General features: G+C 39.4%; 1 protein-coding gene across 1 annotated transcript; it reads left to right on the top strand.

Moving 5' to 3' along the window:
* The first annotated feature begins 264 nt into the window (after window positions 1-264).
* Window positions 265-1552, top strand: LOC104220552 (vinorine synthase-like). Its single transcript, XM_009771442.1, has 2 exons — window positions 265-569; window positions 697-1552. The coding sequence occupies exons 1-2, from the start codon at window positions 265-267 to the stop codon at window positions 1550-1552; spliced, it is 1161 nt and encodes a 386-aa protein (XP_009769744.1).
* Window positions 1553-19306: the final 17754 nt, after the last annotated feature.

The raw sequence follows: 19306 nt of genomic DNA, 5'->3' as shown, positions 1-19306 counted from the left end.
TAGATAGTTCACCTTTTGCATATCATCACAATGGGAGAAAAATATTTATGCAATAGCTGATGATTAATGCAATTGCCAAACATATCAGGAAGCTGTCCTAAATGGTTGGGCAAGACTTTGATTATGCAGCTTACAATTTTTGACTTCACCTAAATGTTTGAAACATTAGAAATAAAGAGTACGATGCATTTATCGCTATAAAATCATCTCATGCGTGCAGTCATAGCTGCAACCAAAGGGCGTAACATACCAACTAGGAAACAAATGACGGAATTAATCTCCCAAGAATTCATCAAACCTGTTTCTCCCACTCACAATCACCTAAAATCCTATGATTATTCCACTCTCGATCAGTTTTCTCCTTCAAATTATATCTCTATACTTTTATATTACCCTCCTCCAGCTCTTGGTGAGGATAACCAAAACCCAAATGCTATCAATTCAACAAGATTAAAGCAGTTGAAGAAATCCTTGTCTCAAGTTCTTGCTCATTATTACCCTTTGGCAGGAAGACTTGGAAAAAACAATACTTCAGTTGATGCAACGATGAAGGTGTGCCATTTATCGAGGCATTTGTGCACAATCAACGCTAGGAAGACATTCTCATGAGTAACCCTCATGAAAAAACAATTACAAAATCTTTTCTTCCACTTACCTTTGAGTCGTTTTGATCGACCGTTTTGCTTCTCGTTAAAGTTACCTATTCGAATGTGGAGGATTGGTTATCGGAATTTCAGCTACCCACAAAATATTTGATGCTTCTTCTGTATTCACATTCCTAACTGACTGGTCTGCTTTGGCACGCCAAGACAATCCCAACTTTGCGCTCACACAACTTGTTCCCATTGCAACGCTCGTACGACACGTACCAGATGCTGAAGCCGTTATATCTCGTGAGCCATGTCGTACCAACATTTATGTTTTTAACTCTTCTGGTATTGGAAATCTCAAGATTAAGGGGTCAAGTGAGAAGATACCAATACCTTCGCGTGTAGAAGTAGTGACAAGTATTTTGTGGAAGTGCCTAACAGCAAACTCCAAAAGGCCATCTTTGCTAACTCATACGGTAAACTTGAGGAAACGAGTTGACCCTCCAATGCATGCTCACCATATTCGAAACTTCGCATGGTTACTTTTAGCATCTAAGCATGAGAGTGAGGAAGATATAGCTAGCATGGTGGTTTCAATACGAAAAGGGTTATTCGAGTTGGATAATAACTATGTGAAGAGATTGAAGGGGGATAAGGCCGTGGAAACTACCCTAGAGTTGTTGAGGGACGGTTTAAGCTTGCTGAGTGGCATAAAGGATGTGGATTTCTATCGATTTACTAGCTGGTGTGGTTACACATTTTATGATGTACATTTTGGGTGGGGGAAGCCAATTTTGTTTGGTACAATTAAGGCAAAAGTGAAGAATGCGACAATATTATTAGATCCAAAGGATGGTGGAGTAGAAGCTTGGGTTACTTTGAGTGAAGAAGACATGAAAATGATTGAGAAAAATAAAGAGTTGTTAAATTATGCAACTCTCAAGGCCAGTCACCCTACCTAGACTAGACACACAAAGAAAGAATGATACAGAAATTGCTACAATTCAGTTATTGTATTTGAGTTGGACTCTTCCAACAAGCCACTGTTATTATTGTATTTGAGTTGGACTCTTCCAATAAGATTCAGTAGATATCCTACTTGTACTTTGTAGCACTATATAAAGATAAATAACAACCCATAAAGGGTGTGCCTTGGTTTTATATCATGGTATCAGAAAATAAAGCCTTGATGATCATATATATTTATCGTATTTCAGCTAAGCAATTCCTATATTATCCAAATTGTTCTCCCCAAACTATTTCTTCTTGTTTATTTACTTATGGCTACCCAACCTCCTAACAATCCTTACACGGTTAATATTAAAGATTTGGTTCCTTTTTGCCTAGATAATTCTAACTACATGAAATTGAGTTATCTTTTCCTTCATGTTCTTCATATTTAAGAGCTTCAACATCATATTGATGGATCTAGCATCATCCCTTCAACTAAGATTACAAATTTATCTGGCGCAGAACTTTCTAATTCAGAGTTTCTGAAATGGTGTCACTAAGATCTGTTAGACCATCTTAATCTTATCATGTATATTCAAATATTATGATAATGACTTAGAATTGTAGTCTAGCCGCTTAAGACGCTTTTGGATTATCTCTTGTAGCAACTTTCACCTATTGGACTCTTAGCTTATCTCATGTACATTGTACTATATAAACTACGTGAAATAAAGAATACAAGCATGGTCTTCCAATTATTGAATTCTGCCGTGTATTATGTTTGACATGCATGGTATCAGACTAAGCCGGGTTCATTCTTGTTTTTTTCTTCTTTCTCCGCACCATGTCTCTTGTCTCTATTCACAACACAATGGTAACTTCTTCCCTGATAGTCCCAACCTGTTCATCTTCAAACAACTCCGTGCCATCTCCTTGTTCCAACACTCAAAACCATGCTCAGTACCACTTTGACTAAATTAAACTAACACCAACGCCAATTATCTCTTTTGGAAAACTCAACTACTGTCATATCTTAGAGGACAAAATCTTCAAGGTTTCATAAATGGAACAAATCCTTTTCTTTCACCCCTATCTCCTATTGAAGGATCCACTAATTTTCAGCCAAATCTACTCTACACCCGTTGGATTCAACAAGATCAACTCATCATATATCTCTTAATCTCTTCTCTCTTAGAAGAGACTCTACCTATTGTCATTGGATTAAATTCATCCAAGGACATCTGGGATGCACTTGCGATAGCCTTATCCTCCCCCTCGAACACCCAGATTCTTAACATTTATATGCAATTCCAAAATCTCAAACAAGCATATCTTTCGATCACTCAGTACCTTCAGAAGGCTAAACTCCTCGCTGATGAATTGGCTGTTGCAGGCTGGCCTCTTTGCTTCTCTGATTTTAACATAGAAGGCCTTCGTCTTGAATTTAGAGATATTATCACCACTCTTTCCGCTAGGCCTGAATCTGTGACCTGCTCTAAACTCCACTGACTTCTCTTTTGTTATTTAAAAGTAATTTTCGATTTACTCATGGAGGAGTAATATTTTAAATTACAATATTGATGAAATTTATTAAGTATTTACTTTTAGGAAGGTAAAATATATAGTGTGATAATATTTTTTAAGAAAATTTGATTTTGAATTGTTTGAAAGTTAAGACGTTATAGTTGATTTATATTTCATAGTAACTCTAACAGTATATTTCATAGTAACTCTAACAGTATTGCGTTGTTCATACTTGTAAAAACATTCTAGATATTTTATTTTTTAAATTTATTTTTGATTTTCTTGAAGTTTAAATGTATTTTCTATATTTTTGTGTTAATGTTATATTAATAATTTATGAATTAAAACTTCTTAAAGATCTGTGTGGCTTACGGTTTGTGTCTCGAGGCTTACATCTCGCCCTACATTAAGTAAAACGCCCAGCCTCACGCCTCTTTTTAAGATATTAAAAATATTTAATTTCCTTTACTACATAATATTCGAGGTCATTAACACTTTGTTGTCTGCATCTCAGGTAGGGATGTACATCGGTCGCATCGGATCGGATTAAGCATATTTCGGATTATAAATTCGGATTTTATAAAATTCAATCTGAATCCAATTCGAATTACATTGGATCGGATTGGATTTTAAAGTTTAGATCAGGTAAATATTTCAGATTTTCTAATAGGATTGTACGGCTTATTAAGTTTACTAACAAACTAATCGGCTACGACACTTTTTAAGGCTATTGTTATTCACCATTCTATTAAATTGAAAGGGAACAAATATATTTCATAGCAATAGATAAAAATAAAAGTTTCATAGCAAAATAAAATAAATTGAAATTTCGATCATATGTCTAATAAAGAAGAGGCGTCGTTGTCTCTTCATAGGAAGAAGAGACTGAGAATGAGAGACACAAAGATAAGACTTAAGAGAAGCGGACAGAGCAATTTGAAAAGAGGATAGAGAGAGAGACATTGCTATAAACTAAGAAAGAAGAGTCTAAAGAGAGAGAATGAAATGAGAAGACTTAACCTTAAAATGCAAGTCTAATATTTATACATGTCCACATAAGTCGGATTCAGATCGGATTCAATCAAAATTATACAAATCCAAATCCAATCCGAATATCCAAACCTTTAAAAAACCTAACCCATATCCGATCTGAAAATCCGAATAAGGCGGATCGATTTGGATTTTCAGATATCTGATCCAAATGCACATCCCTAATCTCGCGGCTCCTGCGAGGAAGCCTAGGAATTGTATTTCATCATTCACTACACAGAAACGAGAAACGCAAAAGAGAGAAAATGAATATTCTCTTTTTTGTGTGGTGATTAGGCATAGCCTAATCTATGTATTGATTGTAACAATATTAAATAGCCGGTGTACTGAATTTTTGTCCAAGTCACCCTACAAAATAAGAAGGATGAATAATTCATCCTTGTACAAAAAGGTTCCTGTGGCAGTATACATGGGATTAGGTATCAAGCTTGGGAAACTTCTAAGATCCTTAGTTACAAGGAGAGCAGTGTACATATGCCCGAACAAAAAACTTCAAGCTTAATTAACTATAATACGAAGTAAAGACCATCCTTTCCGCTCGTATTTTGAAATTTGAGATTCTTTCCATGTCTTCTTCAATCAGTTTTTAGCCCCATTAGGTGGGGTCAAATCTTGTGTAAAGAATGTATTTTGTTTTGTCTCTCACCAAAATTAGCTAATAATCTGCAAGATTATTCACTTCTCCATAGCAATCTGGGAACTTGAAGTTGCCTTGTTTCTTTAAGTTATTGATCTGGCTTGTGATATGCAGAATATGTCTCTTGAAATTGTTTTTATTATTGATCATGTTGATAATGATCATAGAGTTAGATTCAATATCCACATTCCTGAATCCATTTGTAATGCACCATTGGATTCCGTAAAGAATATCTTTGGATTCAGCTACATTATTAGAGCATTCTCCATAGTATTCTAAGTATGCCATGACTAGATGACCATTATCATCTCTTAGAATACCACCTCCTCCTGCATTTCCTAGATTTCCTTTGCTATACCATCAATGTTCAATTTCAATCTATCAGGGCTAGGCTTACTCTACCTAAGACTTTTGATATTTATCCTGGGTTTAAATGTTTTAATATGTAGAAGAGTATTGGCCCATTGATATTGTAGATTGACTTGAGGAAATTGGGCGGTCAACAATATTCTAATTTGATAAATAATTCTGTTGATGATGTTACCTAAAAAACTTTTGATGTCATCATACTTGTGACTACATCTGGCTTTCCAGATTTCCCAACAAATGAACAGAGATTGACAGTAAATAAGAATTATATGAACTCTATTATTTGTCTTGATCATCCACCATGTAATAAGAGTATCTCTTATTCCTCCTTGTCTGATAGTAATACCACAACTATTGGAGAAGTATTTCCAAACTGTGTCAGCCAACTCTCCTTCTTTGAACAGATGATCCACGCTCTTCATGTTTCATGCTTTTCAACAAGTGCATTTTGAGGGTCCATGAACTTTAAATCTTTGCAATGCTTCGTAAGTAGGAAGTTTGGTGTCCATTAACTTGAACATAAAAATGAGATCTTGTAAGGTTTTTTTTTTTTGAACAGATCTTGGAGGCAGTAAAATTAAGACTTCTAGTCTTTCTTAGTACTTGCCAAGAATATTTAGTAGTGAAAAAATCACTTTGATTTGGGGTCCAAATAGGAAAATCAATGTTATATTTCAAAATATCAATGGTGGCAATACGACTAACCAAGTAATTTGGAAGAACAATATGCAATTTAGTAAAATTTCAAGCCCCATTAATGATGAATTCAGAAACTCTAACCTTTTTTTTAATGATAAGTACTTGGAAAAAATTGAGCAAGAGGCCAAGAGCTAAGCCAGTTATCCCACCAAAAAGGACTTTTTTTTTTGGTTAAACTATAATTTTTTTATTTAACCAAGTAACTCAATATGTAAAAAATGACTTGCCTAGACTATGGAGTCATTCTTCAATTACAATTAAAACTGTATTTCACTAAGTACTCACTAATTTTACTTGAACTATATTCACTAATTCCACTTGAACTATATATGGTAACTATTTAACTGTTCTAACTCTTTCTTCCACTTGTGGATCTTCTGTCATTTCTGTCACGACCTCGGTTCGCCCTCCGTGAACCATCGTGATGGCACCTAGCCTCTACGACTAGGTAATCCTAACAATGCGGAAAAATAAATCAATTTGCGAAAGAAATAATTTAAATCCGAAGTAATGAAATAAAACAGTAATTTAAAGTGCTGCTTGGCATACACAATAATAACTCTCGAAAGCTAAACACATCTCTCAAAATCCGGAATCTCATGATTACAAGCCTTTAAAAGTCTACAACGTCTAACTCCAGAATATCTAACAAGGATACAAAGTACGGAAGGGCTAATATAAAAGGGAGAGTAGAAAAGGGACTCTTCGGTCTGCGGACGCGGCAGACATACCTCAGAGTCTCTACGAATGCTTCGTCTCAAGCGTGGAAAGTCTGCATGGAGGTAGCTAGATCTGCACATGAAAAATATGCACAGAAAGGGCATGAGTACACCACAATGGTACTCAGTAAGTGCCGAGCCTAACCTCGCTCGGGTAGCGACGAGGAAGGTCAGGGCCCTACTGAGATTAAATAAAATATAAGGGATGATAGAATAAGATACCCAGTACAGTTAAAAGTTGACAGTAAGAATTTAATGCAGGATAATAAGGAATACAATAACTGGAACATATATAAAAACAATCACAAGAAAATACCACTCTTAACAAGAATAATAACCATGGATCTCTCAGTATCCCGAGGATCTTTTAGTACCCTCAATATATACCAGGGATCTCTTGGTATCCCGAGGATATCTTGGTATCCTCAATATATGCTAGAGATCTCTTGGTATCCCGAGGATCTCTTGTTATCCTCAATATATATACTAGGGATCTCTTGATATACCGAGGATCTCTTGGTATCCTCAATATATGTGTCAGGGATCTCTCGGTATCTCGCACCTCAACTCAAATCATAAATACGTATAGGGGATCTCCCGAGATGCCGTCCCGTAGTCCCAAAGTAATAACATACACAACAACACAAAGAATACTCAATTAAGCTCAATTTCGTATCAAGTAAAATAGGTAATTCTAACGTAACATGTTTCACATAATACAATTAAAGCAGTTTAAGCAGATAAACAATCAAGTTAATTAAACATGCTTTTTCTAAGCTAACAACAAGCTTAAATTGCAAGTAGTATAAAACAAGAAAAAGGAGCACAATTGAAATTACTTAAAGAAAACTAGATTTTCAATAATTAGCTCAAGTACGCACTCGTCACCTCACGTACAAGACATTTCAATTATCAAATATTCCAAATCCTAAGGGGAAGGTCCCCCCCCCCCCACAAGGTTGGACAAGCCACTTACCTCGAACCAGCTCAAATCAACCCGAAACCACGCTCTTGCCACGAGTACTCGACTCCAAATAGCCCAAATCTATTCAATTCAATTGCATAATGTAAATAACACTTCAAGTAACTGATTCTACAATTAAATTCTAAGCTAATGTGCGAAATTAAGTAAAATTATCAAAATGCCCCTCGGCCCACGTCTCGGAATTGTTTAAAATTTATATTTCGAAAATCATCATACTCCCACGAGTTCAGTCATTCCAAAAGTACCAAAATCGGACCTCAAATGGTCCCTCAAATTATCACTCAAAAGTCTCTAATTAGTCAAGCCCTAACCCCCAAATTAGCACTGATTTTCCTTAAATATTCATGTTTATAACGATAAAAATCACCCCAATAACGAGTTTAGGGACCAAAGACCTTACCCCAATGAATTTCTCTGAAAATTTCCCTTGAAAATGCTCCCCAAGGCTTCTTCCCGTTTGAAAAAGAGGTGAAAATAACTCAAATTTGCGAAGGCAAGTATTTATATGTTCTACCCAGTTAAACCGCATTTGCGGCCCTGGGACCGCACCCACGGTCCTGCTTCTACGGAGCCAAGGTCGCATCTGCGACTTCTCATTAAATCAACTTTCCGCTTCTGCGATAGACTTTCCGCACTTGCGGTCTCGCAGGTGCATTACCCTTCTCGCACCTGCGGCTCCTGGAGCTGGACCAAATTTTCGCTTCTGCGGTCCAATAGTCGCTTCTGCGGCGCCGCACCTTCGGTCCCACACACGCAGGTGCGATTATGACAGGTTCAGCAATGCAAAACTCTTCCTAAGTCCAAATTCATCTTCCGCCAAGCACCTGAAACTTACCCGAAGCCCCCGGGACCCAAACCAAACATGCCAACCAATCCTAAAATATCATTCAAACTTGTTCCAACCTTCGGAACGCTCAAAACAACATCAAAACACCAGTTTAACATCAGATTCAAGCCTAAGAACTTAAAAAACTCACAAATTGCACACACATCACATTCAACACTATGGAGCTACTCCAACTTTCGGAATTCCATTCCGACCCTCGGATCAAAATCTCACTATCGAACCGGAAACTTCCAAAAATTCGACTTTTGGCATTTCAAGCCTAAATTAGCTACGGACCTCCAAAACACAATCCGATCATGCTCCTAAACCTGAAATTACCCAACGGATCTAACAGAACCATTGAAATTCCATTCCGAGGCCGTCTTCTCATTGTTCCGACTACGGTCAAATTTACCAAACTTAAGATCTCATTTAGGGACTAAGTGTCCCAAAACTCTCCGAAACTCAAAACCAAACATCCCAGCAAATCAAAATAGCAGAAATAAACACGGGAAAAGCAGTTAATAAGGGATCATGGCATTAATTCTTAAGACGACCGGTCGGGTCATAACATCCTCCTACACTTAAATATTCGTTCGTCCTCAAACGAGCATAGAGACATACCTGAAGTAGTGAAAAGATGAGGGTAATGGTTGCACATATGCTGCTCGGTCTCCCAGGTCGCCTCCTGGACCGGCTAACCCCGCCACTGAACCTTCACTGATGCAATGTTATTTGACCTCAACTTTCTCACCTGTCTGTCCAATATTGCCACTAGCTCCTCAACATAGGATAGATCCTTGTCCAACTGGACTGAACTGAAATCCAACACGTGCGACGGATCTCTGTGATACCTCCGGAGCATCAAAACATGAAATATCGGATGAACTCCTGCCAAGATGGGAGGTATGACAAGCTCATAAACAACCTCCCCAATACGCCGCAATATCTCAAAAGGACCAATAAACCTCGGACTCAACTTTCCTTTCTTCCCGAATCTCATAATGCCCTTCATAGGTGAAACCTGAAGCAAAACCCGCTCTCCAACCATATAGGAAACATCACAAACCTTTCGGTCCGCGTAACTCTTCTGTCTGGACTGGGCTGTACGGAGTCTATCCTGAATCACCTTAACCTTCTCCAAAGTATCCTGAACCAAGTCTGTGTCCAATAATATAGCATCACCTGGCTCAAACCATCCCACTGGGGATCTATACCGCCTACCATATAAAGCCTCATATGGTACCATCTGAATGCTGGACTGAAAGTTGTTGTTGTAGGTAAACTCCGCCAATGGCAAGAACTGATCCTAAGACCCTCAAAACTCAATCACACACGCACGGAGCATATCCTCAAGAATCTGAATAGTGCGCTCCGACTGTCCGTCCATCTGAGGGTGAAATGTTGTACTCAACTCCACTCGAGTACCCAACTCATGTTGAACGTCCCTCCAGAATCGTGATGTGAACTAGCTGCCTCTATCTGAAATGATGGAACCTGGAATACCATGCAGACGAACAATCTCCCGGATATAAATCTCTGCCAGGCGCTCCAAAGAATAGGTAGTACACACATGAATGAAATGAGCGGACTTGGTCAGCCAATCCACAATCACCCAAATAGCATCGAACTTTCTCAAAGTCTGTGGGAGCCCAACTACGAAGTCCATGGTGATCCGCTTCCACTTCCACTCTGGAATCTCTATCTGCTGAAGTAATCCACCCGATCTCTAGTGCTCATACTTCACCTGCTGACAGTTGAGGCACCGAGCTACAAATCCAACTATATCTTTATTTATCCACCTCCACCAATAGTGCTGCCTCAAATCCTGATACATCTTCGTGGCACCTGGATGAATGGAATATCGCGAACTATGGGCCTCCTCCAGAATCAACTCCCAAAGCCCATCAACATTGGGCATACAAATTCGACCCTGCATCCTCAATACCCCGTCATCACCAATATTCACATATATGGCATCACCATGCTGAACATTGTCCTTGAGGACAAGCAAATGAGGGTCATCATACTGACGCTCCCTAATACGATCAAATAAGGAAGACCGAGAAATCACGCAAGCTAGAACCCGACTGGGCTCCAAAAGATCCAATCTCACAAACTAGCTGGCTAAGGCTTGAACATCCATCGCCATAGGTCTCTCCGATGCTGGTAAATAAGTCAAACTCCCCAAACTCTCTGCTCGGCGACTCAAGGCATCGGTCACCACATTGGCCTTGCCCGGATGATACAAAATAGTGATATCACAGTCCTTCAGAAACTCTAACCATCTCCTTTGGCGCAAATTTAGATCCTTTTGCTTGAACAGGTGCTGCAAGCTCCGATGATCTGTATAAATCTCACAGGGAACACCGTTAAATAATGGCGCAAGATCTTCAGGGCGTGAACAATGGAAGCTAACTCTAGATCATGGACAGGGTAATTCTTCTCATGTACCTTCAACTGTCTGGACGCGTTGTGATGACCCAAAATGTCATCTTTAAATTAAATAATTATCTCCGTATTTTAAGACCTTGAAAAGCAGTATCAATAGTTTCTTGACTTGCGTGCACAGTCCGTATAATTTTCCGGAAGATTTTTATGTGAAAACAATGGATTAAATTGTGAACTAGAGCTTTAAAACTCAACTAAGTTGACTTCGGTCAACATTTTGGGCAAACGAACCCGGATAAAAGTTTTGACCATTCTGGTAGTTCCGTATCGTGATTTGGGACTTGGTTATATGCCCGAAATCGAATTCGGAGGTCCCTAGATCAAATTATCGCCATTTAACGGAATCTAGAAATCTAAGGCTAAAGATTTCTTAAGTTTGACCGGAGATTTGACTTTTTGATATCGGGGTCGAAATCCAGTTCTAATATTTTTCATAGCTTCGTTATGTCTTTATGACTTGTGTGCAAAATTTGAAGTCAATCGGATTTGATTTGATAGGTTTTTGCATCGAATATAGAAGTTGAATGTTCTTAGTTTCATTAGGCTTGAATGGGGGTGTGATTCACGGTTTTATCATTATTTGATGCGATTTGAGATTTCGACTAAGTCTGTATTATATTTTAGGACTTGTTGGTGTATTTTGTTGAGGTCCTGAGGGCCTTGGGTGGATTTCGGAAGGTTAACGGATATAAAAAGGCTGTTAAATTTTCTTTTACAGCATGTGAACAGTACCCCGTGAACAATACCGTGTACAGTATCCTATGAACAGTACCGTGTACAGTACCCCGTGAATAGTCGTGAACAGTAACTCTGAATTCTAGACAGAACGTTTATTTCTGAAAATGGGACTTTGTCCCATTTTCCATTTTTGTCGAATTAGAGCTCGGGAAAAGGCTATTTTTGGGAGATTTTCATAGAAAACAATGGGGTAAGTGTTCTTAACTTAATTTTGATTAGATTACCCGAATCTATTACTAGTTTTGGCATTTAATTGGTGATTTTAGTTGGGAAAATCTTGAAAACTCTCTTGGTTTAATTTGAAGATTTGAGGGTCGAGTTGATGTCGGATTTTAGTAAAATTGGTATGGTTGGACTCGTGGTTGGATGAGGTTTCATATTCTGTAATTTTTGTCGGGTTTCGAGACGTGGGCCCCACGGGCGAATTTTTAGTGCAATTTCAGATTTTTAATGGAAAATGTAGAATTTCATATGGAATTAATTCCTATAATTTTTATTGACTGAATCGAATTATTTATGACTAGATTTGAGAATTTCGGGCACAAATTCGCGAGTCAAAGACTTGTTGGAATTTTGAATTGGTTACAAAGCGAGGTAAGCGTTTGGTCTAACCTTAGCTTGAAGGATTAGGAGTTATGTCCTATTTGTTATATGTTATTTGGTGAGTACGACATATAGGAATGGTGACGAGTATCTATACGTTGGTGTCAAGCATGCCCGTGAGTCTTATACTTTGATTAATGTGACTCCGTTTCGTATTGGATATGCTCTATATGATAATTTCTATTGAGGTATATGACTTGTGGAAGTATTATTATTAATTGAACATGGTAGAGCGTTGGCTCAAGTTGAGAATTTAATTGTTGAACATGGTAGAGCATTGGCTCAAGTTGAGAATTGAACTGTTGAATATGGTAGAGCATTGGCTCAAGTTGAGAATTGAATTGTTGAACATTGTAGAGCATTGGCTCAAGTTGAGAATTGAATTGTTGAACATTGTAAAGCATTGGCTCAAGTTGAGAATTTAATTGTTGAACATTGTAGAGCATTGGCTCAAGTTGAGAATAGAACTGTTAAACATTATAGAGCATTGGCTCAAGTTGTGAATTGAGTTGTGAAGTAAACGTGAAAGAATAAAGGAAAGAGAGAATCGCGATATTTTCTCCCTTGCTGGGATGTTATTGTTTCCCTTCCTGGGATTTGATTGTTGTACTATTGTTCCCTTGCTGGGATTTTATTGTGATATTTTTGATTTTCCCTTGCCCAAGTTGCTTTGTGATTGTTGCTTGGGTGAGGAAGAGCGATAAAGCACGAAGGGTGATGCCGTGCACATTTATATTATTCATATGGTGAGGAAAGAGTGTTAAAGCACGAAGGGTGATGCCGTGCCGCACGATGTACAATTCCGTGCCGATTATATTGATTTTATGGTGAGGATGAGAGTAAAAGCACGAAGGGTGATGCCGTGCAGTTTATATTGATTCTTGTGGTGAGGATGAAAGTAAAAGTACGAAGGGTGATGCCATGCATTTGTCCTTGATTTTCCCTGATTCTTGCCGATAATTGAGTTATGTTGTCATTTACGTTTATTTACTGATTTTCTGTTGTTACTTGGTTTTATTTCGAGGTTATAGATTCCCTTACCCTATCTGCCTTATGATTGTTGTTTGGGTGAGGAAGAGCATAAAGCACGAAGGGTGATGTCGTACATTGTTTTGGTGAGGAAGAGCGTCAAAGCACGAAGGGTGATGCCGTGTATTGTCTTGGTGAGGAAGTGCGATAAAGCACGAAGGGTGATGCCGTGTATTATTTTGGTGAGAGAGAGTAAAAGCACGAAGGGTGATGCCATGCACTTTCTACTGCTGTGTTTATTTGTTGTTATCAATTCAAGTGTTTAAACTGTTTGAATTCCTTTATTGTTGTGATCCTTTGTGTTAGAACCTACAGTGTTTGCAATATCTCACTGCATTATACACATATATACATTCCAATACTTCAAACTTCAATAATTGTTACACCCTTAATTCAATTAGTTCCCCAACTATATCCCCTTAAACCGTTTGAGGTTGTACTTTACTTTAAAAGGAATTTCTACCATGTTTTGGTTTATTGATTTCTTGTATTAGAGGTAATGATTCATTCGATATTGTACTTTAATGGAAAAAGGGTATTTTCTTTATCGAATGATTTCTAAAAATAATTTCATCTTTTCTTGTTGATTTCCTAATTGGGTTGGAAGTTGTACTCTACTTTATATCAAGTAAATGAGGCTCTTTGAACATTCTTAATTGTATTGGGTTATGGACCCTATGAATTGAGTAACATGAGAAGGTTGTTGCGAAATGTGAGACAGAAACATGTGGGCACAAGGTGCCGGGAAAAATATGATGATTTTTATTAATGACAGATTATGATATAAGCACGAGGTGCTAGGGAAAATATTATGGTTTTATTTAATAGCACGTGAGTTGTCCATGTGGTTGTGATATAAATATGGGCACGAGATGTCGTGAAAATATGAAAGTGGGCTGAGACCTATATTATTTATGATTATGAAATGAGGCATCACAAGGTGACCTTTACTCGAAAGAATTATATTCGAAAGATGCTTATTTGAAAGATATTTATTTGAAGGAAATATATTCAAAACATATTTATTGAAAAGCATATTATCTTAAAGATTATTACTTGAAGGAATTATAGGCGAAAGATTTATATTTGAAGGACTTGATTAATTGATTGCACTTGTATTTATTATTTGTTGAGAAGCATTTATGGTGTTCATGTTGCCTGCTAATTATATCACTGGTTGATCAGTGTTGCCATCATTGTTATCTGCTTCCTATTATTTTTGTACGCTATATTGTACATGTTTATTTGGTAATATGGTCCTAGCCTCGTCACTACTTTGCCGAGGTTAGGCTAGGCACTTACCAGCACATGGGGTCGGTTGTGCTGATACTACACTTCTGTATATTTTTGTGTACAGATCCAGGTATTTGATCGATAGTAGCTGTTCGTTGCGGTGGAGATTCAAGGTAAACCTGCTGCAGCGTTCGCAGTCCTTGGAGCCACCTTCAATTGAGCTTATTTCCATATGTTCCCTTGTTTCGGAATAGTGATGTATTTATGTTGTATGACTACTCCTAGAAAGGCTTATGACTTATACTATCGGTTTTGGGAATTGTAAATTGTTTAGAAAAATTTCATTTAAAGTTGGTAATTTTCAATGTTATTTCAGTTAATGTTAGGCTACCTAGTTTAGAGGTTAGGTGCCATCACGACTCCTTCGGAGGGATTTTTGGGTCGTGACACGCGTAGGCAATCATCCTATCATCCTGCATCAACACCGCTCCAAGGCCAATCCTCGAGGCATCACAATAGACCGTGTAAGACCCTGAACCTGTAGGCAGTATCAAATTTGGGGTTGTAGTCAAAGCTATCTTGAGCTTCTGAAAGTTCACCTCACACTCTTCGGTCCACTGGAACGGAGCACCCTTCTGGGTCAATATGGTCATAGGGGCTGCAATCGATGAAAACCCCTCAACAAAACGATGGTAATACCCCACCGAGCCAAGAAAACTACGGATCTCTATAGCTGAGGATGGTTTGGGCCAACTCTGCACGGCCTCTACTTTCTGCGGATCGACATGAATACCCTCACTCGACACCACGTGGCCTAAGAACGCAACGGAATCTAACCAAAACTCAAATTTCGAGAACTTAGCATATAACTTCTTTTCTCTTAAGGTCTGAAGAACTATCCTCGGGTGCTGCTCATGATCTTCCCGACTACGGGAATACACCAAATATCATCAATGATGAACGAGTCAAGATACGGCCAGAACACATTGTGCATCAAATCCATAAAGGTTGCTGGGGCATTGGTCAGCTCAAATGACATAACAAGGAACTTATAATGACCATATCGAGTCCTGAAAGCAGTTTTCAGGATATCTGGCTCCCGAATCTTCAACTGATGGTAACCTGAGCACAAGTCAATCTTAGAAAACACTTGTGTGCCCTGAAGCTGGTCAAACAGATCATTAATACGAGGCAAAGGATAACAGTTCTTCACAATAACCTTATTCAACTGGCGATAATCAAGACACATATGCATATAACTATACTTTTACTTCACAAACAAGATAGGAGTACCCCAAGGTGATACACTGGGTCGAATAAAACCCTTTTCAAGCAATTCCTGTAACTGATACTTAAACTCCTTCAACTCAAGAGGAGCCATACAATACAGAGGAATAGAAATGGGCTGAGTGCCCGGCAACAGATCAATACCATAATTAATATCTCTATCAGGTGGCATGCCCGGAAGATCAGCTGGAAACATATCAGGAAAATATCGTACTACTAGGACTGAATCAACTGAAGGGGTATCAATACTGACATCTCTCACATAAGCTAAATACGCATCACACCCCTTCTCAACCATTCGCTGAACCTTAAGGAAAGAAATAACTCTACTAGGAGTGTGATCTAAAGCACCCCTCCACTCAACACGCGGTACACCTAGCATAGCCAGCGTCACGGTTTTGGCGTGACAATCAAGAATAGCATAATGGGGAGACAACCAGTCCATGCCCAAGATAATATCAAAATCTACCATGCTGAGCAATAATAAATCGGCTATGGTCTCAAAACCACTAAGAGCAACCAAACACGACCGATAAATGCGGTTCACAACAAGAGAATCTCCCACGAGAGTAGAAACATAAACAGGGGAACTCAAAGAATCTCGAGGTATACCCAAATACGGAGCAAAATAAGAAGATACATAAGAGTAAGTGGAGCCTAGATCAAATAGAACCGATGCATCTATGTGACAAACTAGTATAATACCTGTGATGATAGAACTAGAGGCAACAACCTCGGTATGGGCAGGGAGGGCATATTATCGGGACTAGCCTCCCCTCTAGGGCGACCTCTACCTCCTCGACCTCCACCTCTTGCTGGCTGAGTAGGTGGGGTAGCAACTGGAGCTGTAACCATAGCTTGAGAACTCTACGGGGCTGGCTATGGCTGAGAAGTCTGTGTAGGCGCACTTCTCCTAAGTCTAGGGCAATCCTTCACCATATGGCGTGTGTCACCACACTCAAAACAAGCTTTGGGAGGACGTGGCAGCTGTGACTGGCTCGGGTTAGGTCTGCTGGACTAACCTCTGAAAACTTCCCGCACATGAGGCACGCTAGATACCGGAGGTGCATAATAAGGCTCCTGATGCCTAGGAGGAGCTGGAATACCACTAGCTACTGGAAGTGCGGAATGAATAGGGTGACTCATATAACCCCTACCATGACGACCTGCAGCTGGGGCACAGGCACCAGAATAATGGCCGGACTCTCGAGACCTCTTAGTCTTCCTCTCCTCTCCCTCCCTAGCATGCATACCCTCAATCCTCCTAGCAATGCTTATGACCTGCTGATAAGAAATATCTATCTCCAACTCACGAGCCATGCTAGACCTGATGCTGGGAATAAGGCCCTCAAGAAACCGGCGAACCCTCTCGCGAACAGTAGAAACATAGGCTGGTGCATGTCTAGTCAAACTAGTGTAACAGACAGCATACTCTGAGACAGTCATAGCACCCTTGAGCAAATGCTCGAATTTTACGCGCCATGCATCCCTGAGGCTTTGAGGAATATACTCTCTCAGGAACAGATCTGAAAACTGAGTCCAAGTCAGTGAAGCAGCCTCATCCGGACTGTGCTCGACCCTGATATACCCATGGTATGGAGAATGTGGTAACACTCATATAGAAATCCCAGAGCATCATCCGATGCTAGACCACTGAATACAAGAGGCTTGTACTTCTTGAACCTCTTAAGCCTCAGCTGCTCATTCTCGAAAACCGTTGCCCTATCCTCGGGCTGATCTCGGACAGCAGGCTATACAGGAATAATCTTAGGGACCTGGTCAACATGCACTTGCTTCTCAAGAGTGCAGACAGCGGGAGTTTGTGCTCCTCCCCCGGCCTAAGATGTAGCTGCAGCAAGGGGAAGCAACCCTGCCTGAGCCAAAGTGGTGTACATGCTCATAAACTATGCCAGAGTCTCCTGAAGTGCTAGAGTAGTAGTAGCAGTAGGCGTATCAGGTGCCTGGACTCCGGCTGGAACCGCTGGTGGTGCCTTGGTGGCAGCTTGCACAGGTGCTCTGGCTGCACCATGTGCACATCCTTGGCCTCTAACGGCTGTAGTAGGGGGCATCGGTGCCTGATCATCTCGGGTAGCGCGTGTCCTCACCATCTATGAGAGAATAAAAGACAGAAGTTAAGAATTGTGATGTCAAAGTCTCGCATGACAAGGAAACCAAATGAGGTGGAATTTTCCTGACAGCTACATAGCCTATCGCAGATAAGTACAGACGTCTCCGTACCGATCCATGAGACTCTAATAAACTGGCGTGTGATTCATGACTCCTATAAACCTAGAGCTCTGATGACAACTTGTCACGACCCCAGTTCACCCTCCGTGAACCATCGTGATGGCACCTAGTCTCTACGACTAGGTAAACCTAACAAAGCAGAAAAATAAATCAATTTACGGAAGAAATAATTTAAAATCGAAGTAGTGAAATAAAACAGTAATTTAAAGTGCCTCTTGGCATACACAATAATAACTCTCGAAAGCTAAACACATCTCCTAAAACCCGAAATCTCATGATCACAAGCCTTTAAAAGTCTACAATGTCTAGCTCCAAAATATCTAACAAGGATACAAAGTACGGAAGGGCTAATACAAAAGGGAGAGTAGAAAAGGGACTCTTCAGTCTGTGGATGCGGCAGATATACCTCGAAGTTTCTACGATGCCTCATCTCAAGCGTGGAAAGTCTGCATGGAGGTACCTGGATATGCACATGAAAAACATGCACAGAAAGGGCATGAGTACACTACAGTGGTACTCAGTGAGTGCCGAGCCTAACCTCGGTCGGTTAGTGACGAGGAAGGTCAGGGCCCTACTGAGATTAAATAAAATATAAGGGATGACAGAATAAGATAACCAGTACAGTTGAAAGTTGACAGTAAGAATTTAATGCAGGATAATAAGGAATGCAATAACTGGAACATAGATAAAACAATCACAAGAAAATACCACTCTTCACAAGGATAATAACCGGGGATCTCTTAGTATCCCGATGATCTCTTAGTACCCTCAATATATGTCAAGGATCTCTTGGTATCCCGAGGATCTCTTGGTATCCTCAATATATGCTAGGGATCACTTGGTATCCTCAATATATATACTAGGGATCTCTTGGTATCCTCAATATATATACTAGGGATCTCTTGGTATCCTCAAAATACGTACCACGGATCTCTCGGTATCCCTCACCTCAGCTCAAATCATAAATACGTATAAGGATCTCCCGGGATGCCGTCCCGTAGTCCCAAAGTAATAACACACAGCAGCAACACAAAGAATACTCAATTAAGCTCAATTTTGTACAAAGTAAAACAGGTAATTCTAACCTAACATGCTTCCCATCATACAATTAAGGCGGTTTAAGTAGATAAGCAATCAAGTCAATTAAAGATGCTTTTTCTAAGCTAACAACAAGCTTAAATTGCAAGTAGTATAAAACAGGAAAAATGAACACAATTGAAATTACTTAAAGAAAACCGAATTTTCAACAATTAGCTCAAGTACACACTCGTCACCTCACGTACAAGGAATTTCAATTATCAAATATACCAAATCCTAAGGGGAAGGTCCCCCATACTAGGTTGGGCAAGCCACTTACCTCGAACCAAC

The sequence above is a fragment of the Nicotiana sylvestris genome, chromosome 7 (genome assembly GCF_000393655.2).
Source record: "Nicotiana sylvestris chromosome 7, ASM39365v2, whole genome shotgun sequence".
NCBI classification, from domain to species: Eukaryota; Viridiplantae; Streptophyta; class Magnoliopsida; order Solanales; family Solanaceae; genus Nicotiana; species Nicotiana sylvestris.
The sequence above is the reverse complement of the archived record's forward strand: the minus strand, read 5'-3'. Positions and strand labels throughout refer to the sequence as shown.

Excerpts from the sequence above, each read along its gene's own strand:
- LOC104220552 (XM_009771442.1), top strand. The coding sequence starts at position 265 with ATGACGGAATTAATCTCCCAAGAATTCATCAAACCTGTTTCTCCCACT. Across the intron at positions 570-696 it reads AAGGTGTGCCATTTATCGAG|TTACCTATTCGAATGTGGAG; the intron begins GCATTTGTGCAC and ends TTCTCGTTAAAG.